At 40.3% G+C, this 14,600-nt stretch overlaps 7 protein-coding genes across 7 annotated transcripts; 6 read left to right on the forward strand and 1 right to left on the reverse strand. All coding sequences in view use genetic code 12, as the record gives it.

The window, feature by feature from the left end:
- Nucleotides 1-286, forward strand: CANMA_002013 (uncharacterized protein; the record flags this gene model as incomplete). Its single annotated transcript, XM_051814036.1, has 1 exon — nt 1-286. A coding segment is annotated over one exon (286 nt), but the record flags the coding sequence as incomplete, so codon positions are not given.
- Nucleotides 287-742: 456 nt separating this feature from the next.
- On the forward strand, nt 743-3,178 carry KIC1 (putative serine/threonine protein kinase; the record flags this gene model as incomplete). The annotated part of the gene is made up of 1 exon (XM_051814037.1): nt 743-3,178. One exon carries the CDS (start codon nt 743-745, stop codon nt 3,176-3,178), a length of 2,436 nt encoding a protein of 811 aa, XP_051672333.1.
- A 189-nt stretch (nt 3,179-3,367) lies between these two features.
- Nucleotides 3,368-5,854, forward strand: CANMA_002015 (uncharacterized protein; the record flags this gene model as incomplete). Its single annotated transcript, XM_051814038.1, has 1 exon — nt 3,368-5,854. The coding sequence occupies one exon, from the start codon at nt 3,368-3,370 to the stop codon at nt 5,852-5,854; it is 2,487 nt and encodes an 828-aa protein (XP_051672334.1).
- A 99-nt stretch (nt 5,855-5,953) lies between these two features.
- CANMA_002016 (MDM10) lies at nt 5,954-8,515 on the reverse strand (the record flags this gene model as incomplete). The annotated part of the gene is made up of 2 exons (XM_051814039.1): nt 5,954-6,851; nt 7,173-8,515. The coding sequence occupies 2 exons, from the start codon at nt 8,513-8,515 to the stop codon at nt 5,954-5,956; spliced, it is 2,241 nt and encodes a 746-aa protein (XP_051672335.1).
- Nucleotides 8,516-8,924: 409 nt separating this feature from the next.
- On the forward strand, nt 8,925-9,596 carry HIS3 (imidazoleglycerol-phosphate dehydratase; the record flags this gene model as incomplete). The annotated part of the gene is made up of 1 exon (XM_051814040.1): nt 8,925-9,596. One exon carries the CDS (start codon nt 8,925-8,927, stop codon nt 9,594-9,596), a length of 672 nt encoding a protein of 223 aa, XP_051672336.1.
- Nucleotides 9,597-10,658: 1,062 nt separating this feature from the next.
- Nucleotides 10,659-12,236, forward strand: CANMA_002018 (allantoate permease family MFS transporter; the record flags this gene model as incomplete). The annotated part of the gene is made up of 1 exon (XM_051814042.1): nt 10,659-12,236. The coding sequence occupies one exon, from the start codon at nt 10,659-10,661 to the stop codon at nt 12,234-12,236; it is 1,578 nt and encodes a 525-aa protein (XP_051672337.1).
- A 709-nt stretch (nt 12,237-12,945) lies between these two features.
- CANMA_002019 (allantoate permease family MFS transporter) lies at nt 12,946-14,517 on the forward strand (the record flags this gene model as incomplete). Its single annotated transcript, XM_051814043.1, has 1 exon — nt 12,946-14,517. One exon carries the CDS (start codon nt 12,946-12,948, stop codon nt 14,515-14,517), a length of 1,572 nt encoding a protein of 523 aa, XP_051672338.1.
- Nucleotides 14,518-14,600: the final 83 nt, after the last annotated feature.

Genomic DNA, 14,600 nt, shown 5'->3' on the forward strand with positions numbered 1-14,600 from the left:
CGAAATTGATAATGTGATGACAGCCGAGTCTTCCTATGAGCAATGGAAAGACAGTGATGATGATGACGATGGAACTGCAGCAGCAGCAGAGCTGACTGAGATAACCATGAATTCATCTGAACCTGAAGCTGAATCAGAGGGAAATTTGATAGAGTTAGATGGGAATCAGGAAGATGCGAACGAATTGGCTAACATTTCGAATGTGTCTGACCTGAGAGTTGTCTCTGCGCGAGAACGGCTGCTCACCTATGAGCAAAACCAATTATTGAGCCAGTTTAGTTTATAGAAGAGACGAATAGAAAACAACTTTCATTTTCTCATTGCAAAATGTCCGTCAAAAAGAAGAAGTGTAGATCTAATTTCTACTTCGTGATTCTAGTGATTGAAATAAAAGACCACCCCCACTATAAATACCAGAGCAGTCCAGGGTTTCATCTTGTAAGACATCAGGAGCGTTCTTTTGGGAAACGGAATAGAGGAACAAAAGAGAGTTTAACTTCAGTATTTTCGGTTCGGGAATTTCAGCTTTAACCGGGCAAAAAAAAATAACGGTTTGTAGTGAGCGAAAAGTGGAAAAAAAAAACTCATAGTTTATAGTTTGTGTTACGAGTCGATCTCACCTAATATATCCAATTTTATTGCGTACATCCGTTTTGCGAAAACTGTCCTCAATATTAATCTCGGGTGACATATGCCTGCGTTTATTTAATTACAACCTAATCACAATCCAGCTTAAACTACAATGAGTTCCATTTCACAGTACAAGAGGACTGAAGTTATTGGTCGAGGCAAGTTTGGTGTGGTTTACAAAGCCTATCATAAACAGACCAAACAAGTCTTTGCCATTAAAGTACTCAACCTAGACACGGAGGAGGAAGATATCATAGATGTCCAGCAAGAAATCCAATTTTTAACAGAGTTGAAAAACGTCCCTAACATTACACATTATTATGGCTCAATATTGAACGACACCAAGTTGTGGATCGTGATGGACTACTGCGCAGGGGGCTCTCTCAGGACACTCCTCAAACCAGGGGTTATGGAGGAGAAATATATTGGTGTTATAGTTAGGGAATTGCTACTAACTTTAAGTGCTGTGCACAAGTTGGGAGTCATGCATCGCGATTTGAAAGCGGCCAATGTGTTAATCTCAAAAGAGGGCAATGTTCAACTCTGTGATTTCGGTGTTGCGGCAAAAGTTGTGTCCAACTCTTCAAAGCGAACAACAATGGCAGGAACTCCTTATTGGATGGCACCAGAAGTTATCAAATCCGGTGAAGCCTACAACAGTAAGGCCGATATATGGTCATTGGGAATAACTGTGTACGAAATTGCTACCGGCAATCCCCCATATTGTGATAAAGACGCATCCTGGGCCATGCAACTAATTTCAAAGGGAACCCCTCCCCGCCTTGAAGGGAGAGAGTATTCGCCAGCATTGAAGGAATGTGTTGCGTTATGCTTGGATGAAAACCCCGAGGAAAGACCATCTGCAGATGAGCTTATTCGCTGTAAATTCGTCAAAATGTACAAACATCATCCAAGTAACATCCTAAAGGAAGTCATATCTAGGTACTTATTGTGGAGAGATAGGAACTCGTCTCGTGATTCTGTATTTATAAATTTGGAGAACGAACAGGAGGATACGGTTGATGAAATTGTGCAGCACAAGCTTCCAGGATATAATGATTATACTGAGCACAATAATGACCCAATTCATGTTAAGTGGGACTTTGATTCTTTGGAGTCAAAGGAGTATATTATGGAGAATGATATCGATGTGAACAATCTTGATTATAACAAACAATTTGATACCGACAGAGACGGTAATACATATTCGACATTGCCGACACTAAAGGCAAACACTTCCACAATTGCCAACACGCAAACTGCGACAACAAAATCGGTGGCGGATATACCTCGATCTTTGCAGATGCTATTCGAAGACCCAGATGAAAAGAAGAACGAACAATCTATTTTACAACCACCAAACTTGCTCAATAAGAGCGATAGGACTGAATCACCAACTATTGAAATTCCCGATATGGACGCGCTTGCAAACTACCCACCTTCCTCGTCACTACTAAATAACAATCAAAGTCTCCCGACTCTCAGCAAGCCTCCAACCCTACACCATACGCAGTCTGCTTCAGGAAATCTAGAATCTCGGTTCAATCCAATGAATACTTCGCCGACTGAAAGTCGGCCGCGAAAAAAGACCATTTCAAATACCTTGGGCAGTGGTACGTCATCGATTTTATCACCATCTGGCGTTGGAGCTACACCACATACGCCACCTTACACGATGAATGCTGGGATCAGAACGCCATCGCCAAAGCCTCCTGCAAGTACAAATGCGCAGATTGCATCAGGTCTCAACTCTAAAAACAACTCTCCGTCCAAGATGAAGGCTCTTCAGGGGAACCATAACCCCTTATTGCAACCTATCAACTTCAAGTCCAGTTCCAATGATAGCCATGCAGAACTTACCAATGGTAGTTCAGTGCCACCAGGACAGGCTCCACCTCCACTTCCCCATCAACATTCCATGCCTGTTCTCCCCCATTCTAGCTCGGTACCTAGCGCAGCATCCAATGTGAAGCCCAGGAGAAATAAACCGGGGTTCATACAAATGCCTACACCATCGAATAGTTTAAATGTTCTCTCTGCGTTGACTAATGAGACAAATGAAGACAATAATGTGAACCAATTTGGTATAAACCCAGCACACGCGGCTAGCATGCCTATATCTATGACTCCCGTTACTGAAAAAGAGCCTCCTCAATTCATCATGAAAAATGACGATAACGGAGAGAAACAGACCACAGTTTCAAAAGATGGCGCAACTGTATCCACAACTAGGCCCCATCAAAACAGCATCCTGGCACAGAAAAAGGCACAACCTTCACCTTCAAGTGCCAGTGCGCTAGCAAGTGGCCCCATCCAGCATCACCAAGGCTCAACTACAAACACATCTAAACCTGCTTCTACCCATTATTCCCTGCTGAATGGTACATCAACACCAACCGCACCTTCTGCGCCTTTCCCTACGATTCCAACCCTTAAAAGTGACTTCTTCATTGACTCTACAACCAACAAGAGTAAACTTGTGGGTGAGTTAGACACGATAATAAAGTTGTTTAACCAAGGCCTAGATGCGTTGGAGACACACTTGTAGCTAGTGAATAGAGAAAGTAACCAATATGAACAATACCATCTTTGCATGTTTATGGCTGATGTAAGCAAGACGATTGAAGTACTTGCACTATTTTGTGATAATTCTCTTCATCTTATTTCATTTTTGCGGGTGTAGAAAAAAATTATTCAGCTTATCAACTCTACATTCCAAGTTTGTCCAACATTATCAATGCCAACTAGAATCAGAAGAAGAATAACTTCGCTGAGAAGAGATGAAATCGAAAAAGAACAAGAGGAGCAAAGCCACCAAATAATTCGTCCTTTCGAAAATGTACACGGCTTACCCGTATCTTACACGGCATCATCACAATCAAGTTTCCTTAATCAGCCTCTCACAGTTAAAGACACCGGAATACTTTATTTATCATTGATCAAGTCGAGATCTAACTACCTAAAGTTATGTCCCATGTTTCAATTGTATTGGGTCAAACAGTCAAGTTATATAAAGAAGTTAGTGGAACAAGATAAGCCAATACCGGAACATTTAAAAAGGGATGACATGTATGCAAATCGATCATGTGTTTTAAATAACGACATAAGTGCGAGAGACATAATGGTGAAGCTACTAGAATGTGGGTTGAGCATAGGGGTGCACTTTTTTGATATTAGAGTATTTATTGCGAAAGATGAACGAAGCGATACGAAAGAAGAAAAGGAGAGAATGAAACGGGAACGAGCCGAGAAAAAAGCTCAAAGAGAGCAGGAGAAACTAGAAAGAAAAGCGAGAAGGGAACAAGAAATGAGGGAGAGAGAGGAGCGAAAGATCCAGAAGGAGATTGAGAAGAGAGAAGCAATACTTAAAAAGAAGGAGGAGCAGAGTCAAATCAAGTCAGAAAAGCTGGCAGGAAATAATGACGAGAAAATAGATAAATTGGAAAGTACAAAAGGATTAGCCAAGGTTTCGAAAGTGAATCTGAAAAAGGGCAAAACTGATACTCATGTAAAAACGGAGTTACATTCCAAGGAGCAATCGAAAGATTCGCCACCCCCAGTTGCAAGCAGTCATGGCGATTTACAGTCACCTGAAAATCAAAGAATGATTACTAATCTTAATTACATCGGTTCTAAAAATAAGGATTTGAATGATTTGATGAACAAGGTGGCAAGTGGGCGCGCTACTGCGCATCAAATTATGCTTTTCCAAAAGTACATACGTGAGGCAAAGAGTTTGGGGCCAGCTCCGCATAGTGAAACAGTTATCAATGAGCTAGTTGAGAAAATTAACAATGAAGTGCTAGAAGAACAACGTCTTGATGAGGGCAAGAATGACCAGAATTCGAACCTGGATCAAGAGTCCAGGTTGAACGCACATCAGGATGAGGGTGTGGCACCTCATGAGCGTGGGCCCTCAGGAGATAGGGCTAGCCTGGTAGGTGAATCACATGGCAACTCGATAGAGGATAGGGTCAAGGGAGACAGTTTAGATCCAAAGGAGCCGCATCACGAGAATGGAAACTCAAGTGGCACTTTTGTCAAAAGCGAAAAACGCGATAATCTACTGCAACAAATATACGATCCTAAGATTTCTGCAGAGGAAGTGGGTCAACCAGAAAAGAAAAAGAAAGTATTAAAGAAGGATATACCTAAGGATCAAAAATTAACTGCTTTCCAAGAAAAATACACAACTGATGCTACAGTTTTATTTGAATTTATTGAAAACCCTAATGTTCGTTTCCAGTTTCCAAAGTTTGCAATATGTGAAGTCATTGATCCTTCAACGCAGATCAATTCTGAAAATGGTGACAACTCAGACAATAAGGACATACTAGTGAGCTTCTTGTGGGTTCATAATCAGATTGCTTTGGAAAAATACGAACGAGAGTTGAGCGAATATAATGCAAAGATTAAGGAGCAGGAAGAAAAGGAGAAAAGGGAAGAAGAAGAAGAAGAAGAGCGGAAAAAAGCCGAGGCCCAGCAATCCGAGGGGACGAGTGAGAAGCCTAATGAAGAAATCTCCACCGTCTCGGATAATATTGATGCAGAAGCAGACACTAATGATCAAAAAGTAATCACCGTCAAAGACTCATCTCTAAAGGAGGCCTCACCAGACGAACAATCAACACCCACGAAAAGAAGAGCGCCTCCACCGAGGAGGGGTAAAAAGAGGCGCAAGGGCCCTCTCCCCAAGAATGTGGCTCCTAAGCCTTTGCTGCCACCAGAAGAACCAACATATTCTTATTCTAGTGTTTCTTTCACTATTCACGGGATTGCCAACAAGTTTGTTCCGATATTCGTCAATAGCATGGATCCAATTGAAAAAGTTCGAGCTAAGATGGAACACATAATAGAGAATGGAAATCGTATTACCCCTTATCAGCTTTGGTACCAAGTTGATGGAAAACTTGATGCGGAGTTGGCTGAAACTGCAAGAGTTGCTTTAAATCAGAAGGAAAAGAAAATGACTGGTATCCCAACTATTCAGGAAAAGGTCGAGCCTAAGAAATATCCTAAAAAGAAAAAAGTCAAGGAGGCGGATCGACCAGATGATAAACAAGCTAGTCCCGCACATGATTCTGTAGTAATGAAGACCGAGTTAGTAGAGGAAAACACTGTTCCTGGTGTCGAAAGAGGGTCAGATACCCAACCACCCAAAGCTTTTGAGAGTTCCAGTGGCAACGTAAATGCAACAAAGGAGCATGTGAAGATACAACTGTGATATGCTGTTACCAGAATAATTCAGAGACAAACTATGAATGGATTTATAAACGATGTAAATTATATACAAACTTTATACAAGCAATGACATGGACTCCTCTCACCTTGAAGGGAGTATCAAGTTTAACAAACTTTCCAAACTCTCATCATCAGCTTTAACTCTTTCGGAAGAACTAGCAAAAGAAGAGCCGGATGTAGGATACCTTTCGTCGGCGTCTGACCAATTACCAGTCTTGATACCTTCAGCAAAAAGTCTAATAGAACCATCCTCAGATAATTCCACTTCATTGATTTTGAAAGGCATTGTGAATTGTCTGTGATGCTTGCCAGGGTAATTCTTAGCGTAGTTTGTTTGTAAAGCGATTGAACGATCAATCACATTTGCAACAAAACCACCAATTGCCGCTTCTTTAGTGCCTACAATTCTTCCTGTTGCAACTGTATTATTTTTGATACCGTTAGGGGTGTTTTGAAGCCTGCCTTTTTGATTATAGGAGAATCCACCTGTACCTTGAACGAGATAAATATCCCCTCTCGACCTATCGTGGACGGTGCTTTCCTTCTTTGAAACTTGTTGCGAATTCTTTAGAAATTCCTTAATCAAGCCTACTATTTCTGAATGTGGTGTTTTTGTAAGTAAAACTTTTGGGTGGTTTTTGGAAATGTAGTTTCTAAAACTCTGATACAAGTTAGGATTATTGTTCAAGATTCCAATAACCGATTCTGTGTTTGCTCTGGTATCCAAATTCAAAAGATTAGTCAAGCTTCCCTCTCTTGGTGCTTTGTTGCTCTTATTGGAAGGGTGGGGAAACAACGGATTTTGCGAAGTAAAGTGATTTCTCAAAGGCATTCCCAATTCCTGAAACATTAACTGGGTATAATGATGGCCTGAATTTTTCTCCACATCAGGCATGCCTTTATAATTGTCTACATCGTTGAACGAAATGTGTGATTTGCCAATTTTAGAAGGCAACGCTGTTTTCAAACCGTAATTTGATCTATACGCACTGGAGGATGGTGTAAAAACTGTTTGATGGGTGGGTATATTTGATTGAACCCTAATATTTTTCAGGTGCGGCTTTGCTACTTGAGCTAGCCTTGAGTTTCTCACCAAGTCAAAGAGTTCCCTGCTTGTTGACATTGATAACAGGAGGGAAGTGGTAGAATCAGAATATTCTTAACTTTGAAAGTTTACTGAAAAAAAAAGTTTGAAAGAAAATTTTGAGATTTCATTCCTACTCTGGTAATCGCTACCATGTGAAATTTTTCAATCTTGCTTAGCAGATCTAGTCTATATAAACAAACTCTAAAAAGCATACGATAGTGTTATTCCTAGCTTGTTTACTTCCGGTGTACTTGTTACAGGGTTCAACGATACTCTAGCACCAGCGCTAACTAAAAAGTCTCTCAATCGACCTTCCCACAACAACCTAACACTACTATCCCTCAAGCTGGTAGACACTTTTAAAACACTTGAAAAGTCACTTTCATTCACCAAGTTTTGAAATGCTGTGGTAACTGCACCTCCATGGTGGTGAGTTGTATTACCTAGGGACCTTTGATGAGGGTGTTCACTGCTCTGAGGTTCTCTTTGGTGAGTATCGAGATGGGTGTTCCTATTTCGCAGACTATGAGATCCCCTTCTTGTCCTTCTCGAAGCTTCTTGATTTAGCTTTCGAAATGAAGTTACATCCTCATCGTCGTAGTTGGTAAAGGTTGGCTGTAGTGATTTCTTCTTTTTCGCATAACTGTACAACTCAAACCCAAGGGACAAGTTGCTGGCATAGGAAAAGAAATTAAAGTCATATTTTGAGCAAAACGTTGACGCAACTGATGTCTTTACAGTATAAGTCAGGGATATGTGACCCAAAATAGGATTCACCGCCAAAGTCATTGTTAGTGGCTTTCCAGTGGAAGTAGATCTTGTTGAGTACCTCAACGCTGAGGAAAGTCCAGGGCTCATTGTTCGTGCAGCAAACCATAGTTCTGTGCCCAAAGAGACCACTGAATTTTCAAATTTTGGAACTAGATGAGGACTGATACTTTTTGATATTGTCGTGCCCCAGTTGTACAAGCATCTTACTCCAATCAAAGATTCATTGGTTGAATAAATAACTTCTCGCAGGTACTTTGCAGTGTTGTTTTGCAAATATACAATAACAGTGCCGTTCTTCTCCAACTGTGGATGGCTCACACATTTAATCAATAGTTGCGTGTTTTCGTTAAGGCGTTTAATAACCATTGCTTCCAACGCTGAGCCTGGAAAATACATGCGGCCATATAGTAGCAGCGGTTTTTGATTTGGGCCGTAGTCAGTTTGCGACTTCCCTTGCAATTGACTTGCTTTCATGATAGGTTCTATTATTCTGAATCCTGCGATTGCCTCCTGTAATGATATCTCTTTTGTCCCCATTGTGTTGGTCAACGGTATCAGGGAGTACAAGTACGCTAAAGACCCATTTATCTGATGGAAATTGGATAATGTAAATGATGATGCCAGGTAGTCAGATGACTTTGATGAAGAGTCTATTTTCAACCCATTGGGTATTGGGAAGTCAAGGATAGCTTGTGGTGTTGCAATTATATTGGAGAAAATATTATCCTCGTTCCAGCCCGTGGTTTTGTAGAAACATCTCTGAAGGTATTCCATGTATGTGTACATATTTTAATGACCTTTGTCGGTCTTGTTTTTGCGTGGCTTGATTATGGATGATATTTTGTTTTCACTTTGCAAAAACTACATTTTTGCGCTAAACTATTATATTGACCGCCTCTGCGCTATAAATAGCTGTGTTTACTTTGTGAGAATTATTAGGGGGAGTTGAATAGCGGCATGTTTACTTAATGCTTACGCCACAAACTCAACCACAGTATAACCTTAACATGTGGTTTAGCACTCCCATCTTTACATTGTTAAGATTGTCGTGAGTTGGTTTATCTCGACACGACAAAATTAGATGACTCAAAGAGTCTGAAAATTTATTTGGCGAGACTCCATACAAAGCTGAATAATTATTTTTTCCTATTCCACCTCCCCCATAATCATCTCTACATCAAAGCAAATTAATAAGATGTCTCAACAACGCCGAGAAGCATTCATTAAAAGGAACACCAATGAAACCAAAATACAGATTGCAATCAGTTTAGATGGAGGTGCAGTCAGCATACCTGAATCTATCTTTCCCAAAAAAGACCACGCTGAAGACCATGCCGCTCAATACACTGGGGGCCAGCAAATCAACATTCAAACTGGTATTGGATTCCTTGACCACATGTTTCATGCTTTGGCCAAGCATTCTGGATGGTCTTTGCTTATCGAGTGTATTGGAGACTTGCACATTGATGATCATCACACAAGTGAAGATGTTGGTATTGCGTTAGGTCTTGCGCTCAACAAAGCATTGGGTCCAATCAAGGGCGTTAAGAGATTTGGACACGGCTATGCACCCTTAGATGAAGCATTGAGTAGAGCAGTTGTCGATTTATCAAATAGACCATATGCTGTGATTGATTTAGGGTTAAAGAGAGAAAAAATTGGAGATTTATCAACGGAGATGATTCCTCATATATTGGAAAGCTTTGCTCAACTGGCGTCTATTACCATCCACGTCGACTGTTTGAGAGGGTTTAATGATCATCATAGAGCAGAGAGTGCATTCAAAGCATTGGCCATTGCCATTAAGGAAGCAACTTCCAAAACTGGCAAGGACGATGTCCCAAGCACCAAGGGGGTGTTGTCGTAAGGGAACTCGTTACATGTGTTGGGTTTGATATGCACTTTGAATGGTGCTAATAGAATGTGGATTACTTCTTCAAGCTATTTGTTCTTCTTAGTCTAATTTTCCATTTCGAAGCGAGGTAAGCCAAGCTCCAAAAATAAAGCACTAGACTTTGAAGTATATAGCAGAAGCTTTTCCCTTATTATTTATAACTTATATAGCTACAATTGAAGACACTATACTACAATTTAACAAAAATTAACGCGTTCAATTTTATTATAATTGAGTTTGTAATTCTCTGCCTCGGCTCTAAATTGATTGCAATAAAATGAGAAGATACGACTCTCCAATAAAGTCTCCTTCATTTTTGTGCAACAGCATATGCAGCAGAACACGTTACAAAACGACACACCTTATGTGGATTGCGTTTAATTCAAACTCTCCCAATCAGTTCTTTTGAACATACTTCATCAGCTCCAAGGAGGAACATGGCATGCAGCTGTCAGGCACTACTATGATAGGTAAAATGCTGGCCTTGGAACATTTGATTTCCCTACACTGATAAAGGAGCACACATCCATTATGCAAAGAGATAATCAATAGTAGAGAATGGTTATCACGTTATAATACGAGACAAAAGCTTATACAATGCCGCGAATTTCTTAACTGGAAACCCACTTGTAATTATGTTGACTGCGTCAAATTTTCGAGATTAAGCTTTATACTTTTCCAATACGTCTTGGCATACACGAAATTAATCTACAAGACAATACTGGGGTTTAACGCTTAATATAATAAATGTATTTCCCCAAAATAGCTGGATTCAGATTATAGGTTATCCGGGATTTCTTAACCATAGTAGGAACGGTGCGACTAATGCTTTTGTGATTACACTTGTCTTGGTCTTACAAACTTTTGGGGTTTTCAATACACGATGCCGGCACTTGTGGGGCCTTCCAGATATTGTGATTTCAATTCAATGGCTAGTAATATTATAAATGGATAGCCAAATTTATCACTACTTAAACCTTTGAATCTGCTTTCATAAACTAGCTATTGATAGTTTGTTTTAACCAGTTCACAAAAATGACAGAGGAGAAAGATGCTGAAACAATGCTGAAGCTCGAGCCAGTCATTTCATTTACCAAAGATGATCTAGAAAACAAGCACAAACACGTTTTAACAACGATTGAGTCCCCTGGAGGAGAAAAGATTGAGATTACAAACAATGTTGATGTGGCGATGAAGTTTGCGATCGAGCACAAGGGTAAGTTTACGGGGTTGGATCCAGCCACCGACAAAAGGATTTTACGAAAGATTGACGCGTATTTGCTTCCTGTCATGTGTTTGTTGTACTGTTTTCAATTCATGGATAAATTGAGTACCAGTTATAGTGCAATTTTAGGATTGAGAGAAGAATTGGGCATGGTGGGGGATATGTACAGTTGGACCTCAACCTGTTTCTACATTGGATATTTAGTTTTTGAGTTTCCTGCGTCATTGATTCTTCAAAGGTTCCCAGTGACCAAGGCAGTGAGTGCATTCATTATCTTTTGGGGAATGATACTCGCCTTGTGCTCGGTTCCACAATACCCTGGATTTGTTGCGTTGAGAACGATTTTGGGCATGCTTGAGCTGTCGGTTACCCCTGCTTTTGCCATTATCACCTCGCAATGGTACAAGAAAGATGAGCAATTTTTGAGGACAGCATGGTGGTTTGCATCGAATGGTATTGGTGGCGACTTAGGTGTTTTGATTGCATACGGCCTATTCAAGAACCAAGACTCCTACGCTTTACCAGCTTGGAAGTTGGTGTTTGTAGTGACGGGTGTTTTAACCGTGTTTTTGGGATTCATTATCTTGCTTCACATTCCTGATACTCCAACTGGAGCTTGGTTCTTTACAGAAGAGGAGAAAGTCTTGGCTGTTGAAAGAATCAGATCCAATCAACAAGGATTTGGTAACCCAAGGTTCAAGAAGGAGCAATTTTGGGAAGCGTTGACTGATCATCGTACCTGGCTCTTCTTTTTCTTGGCCGTGGCACACAACATTCCCAATGGTGGTATCACAACATTTGGAACAGTGTTGCTTAATGAACAGTTTGGTTTTGACACGGCAACCGCTTTATTGATGCAATTGCCTTCAGGCGCAGTTGAAATAGTGGGCTGTGTGTTGTTTGCGTGGCTACTGAAATTTATGAAATCACGTATGTTGATGGCATCTTTTGTTGGAGGGATTACTGTTATGGCTGAATGTTTATTAGCATTTGCACCAACAAATGAAGGGAAACTTGCAGGCCTTTATTTGTGGTATATCAGTCCCCTTTCTTTTATTTGCATTATATCTCAAGTGTCATCGTCCGTTGCTGGCCATACCAAGAAAGTCACAGTTAATGCTATATTCTTGATTGGATATTGTATTGGAAATTTGATTGGTCCCCAAACTTTTATCGCTAGTCAAGCACCCGACTACCCAGGTGCAAAAGTTGCAATAGTTATTTGCGGTACTGTTGCATTAGGGTGTTTGATTACAATCCATATCTCCTATTATTTGGATAATAAGAAGCGTGACTCGTTGCCTCCAGTTGACATGTCCCACATTGAGAACTATGAGTTTGCTGATCTCACTGATAAGCAAAATCCTAATTTTAGATATGCACTTTAATTTTGTTGATGATTTTGCTCTATGCAAGCTACATTGTATTTTTTTAACACTCTGAACTGGTTTATGAATGTACGACTATTTTAGAAAGGCAACAGCCGAGTAGTTTAGGTGGACTTAATCTCTGTTTGTATCTCTTAGTATCGTCAGAGTTAGACTATCTATCCAAATCGAACAGAGGTTTTGCGGGGACAAGAACTCAAAGTAGATTTTTGAGAGCTAAGAAAAGTAAATATGGAAAACGAGAAAGCTTGTTTTCTCACTTCTTTTCACTGCTAATGTTATTATATGTATTGGAAACATATGTCACGGTTTGGCTATCACACCATTTTGACTCTGTCATAGAGTGGTCAGCCGCATGAGAAAATATCTCATGGTAGAATTACGTTAAAGTAATACCCCCTCAAAGTTTAAAGAGTGAAAATTGGATGGGCGGGGGAACCTTCATTGATTTTGATTTGACGATCAGTCATTAACACGGTGAGCTCAGAACGCCAAAACCTTAAGTTGAGCTAAAAATCGTGATCTAACTATAACTATGCTTTCTATGTACACAGTACGACAACTTACGGGTAACCTTCTCCGATATCCAGATCATATAGCGAGAATCGTTGACGATATGATAAGTTGATTCAACCTATTTAAAGTACTGTCGCTGTTTCAGAAATCCAAGCAAAGAAATACAAAATGCAGCAATCAGTTCGAAAACGAAATGGTTGAGAAAATGGATTCACAAGTACCGGTTGAGCCCGTGGTTTCTTTTACCAAGGAGAACTTGGAAGACAAAAACGAGCATGTCTTGACGACAATTGTCTCACCTGGTGGCAAGGAGATAAAGGTCACAAATAATGTTGATGTAGCTATGGAATTTGCCATACAACATAAAGGTGAATTTAAAGAATTAGACCTGGTCACCGATAAGAGAATTTTACGAAAGATTGACACGTTCTTACTTCCAATATTGTGTTTGTTGTACTGTTTTCAGTTCATGGATAAATTAACTACCAGCTACAGTGCAATATTAGGATTGAGAGAAGAATTGGGCATGGTGGGGGATATGTACAGTTGGACAGGGACATCTTTCTACATTGGGTACTTGGCTTTTGAATTTCCTGCATCGCTATTACTTCAAAGGTTTCCTGTAACAAAGACGGTTGGTGCATTTATAATTACATGGGGCACAATCCTTGCCTTATGTTCAGTTCCAAGTTATCCTGGCTTCATAGCTTTGAGAACGATTTTGGGTATGCTTGAGCTGTCGGTTACCCCTGCTTTTGCCATTATCACCTCGCAATGGTACAAGAAAGACGAACAATTCTTAAGAACTGCTTGCTGGTTTGCCTCCAACGGGTTTGGCACTATTATTGGTCTGTCTATTGCATATGGGTTGTATGGAAATCAGGATAGCTATAGTTTACCTGCTTGGAAGTTGGTATTCGTAGTCACTGGTGTGTTGACAATCTTTTTGGGGTTTGTTATCATGATACACATACCCGACACACCAACTAAAGCGTGGTTTCTTACGGAAGAGGAAAAGCTTTTGGTTGTGGAAAGGATTAGGTCTAACCAGCAGGGTTTTGGTAATCCAAGATTCAAAAAAGAACAATTCATTGAAGCGTTAACCGATCACCGGACGTGGTTATTCTTTTTCTTTTCTGTATTTCAGATGATTCCCAATGGCGGAATTACGAGTTTTGGGACAATCTTATTGAATGAGCAATTTGGATTTGACACAGGAACATCACTCTTGATGTATTTCCCATCAGGTGGGGTTGAAGTTATTGGATGCATTGGGTTCGCATGGGCCTCGAGATTCGTCAAATCTCGTATGTTGGTTGCAATTTTTTGTGGATGCCTCACAGTTATGGCAGGATCTTTATTAGCATTTGCGCCTACAAATGAAGGAAAGCTTGCTGGACTTTACTTGTACGACCTTAGTATTGTTTGTTTTATTTGTATATTGTCTCAAGTTGCTTCATCCGTTGCTGGTCACACAAAGAAGGTTACCGTGAATGCTATATTCTTGATTGGGTACTGTGTTGGAAACTTGATTGGACCACAAACATTCATTGATAGTCAAGCACCTACATACGCTGGGGCAAAGATAGCAATTGTTGTATGTGGTACAAGCGCACTTGTATGTTTGGTTGCTATATACCTCTCTTACTACAGGGAGAATAAGAGACGTGACTCGTTGCCCCCAGTGGACATGAGTCATATCGAGAACTACGAGTTTGCCGACTTGACAGACAAGGAGAATCCTAATTTTAGATATGCACTTTAGTATATGCACTTTAGTTTATGACTTTTAATTTAAATGTCGCGCAATTTTCTGAATTTATCTCCCCTCCCTTCTTCCTTACATCT

This window comes from Candida margitis (assembly GCF_024628925.1).
Source record: "Candida margitis strain CBS 14175 chromosome Unknown scaffold41, whole genome shotgun sequence".
NCBI lineage: Eukaryota > Fungi > Ascomycota > Pichiomycetes > Serinales > Debaryomycetaceae > Lodderomyces > Lodderomyces margitis.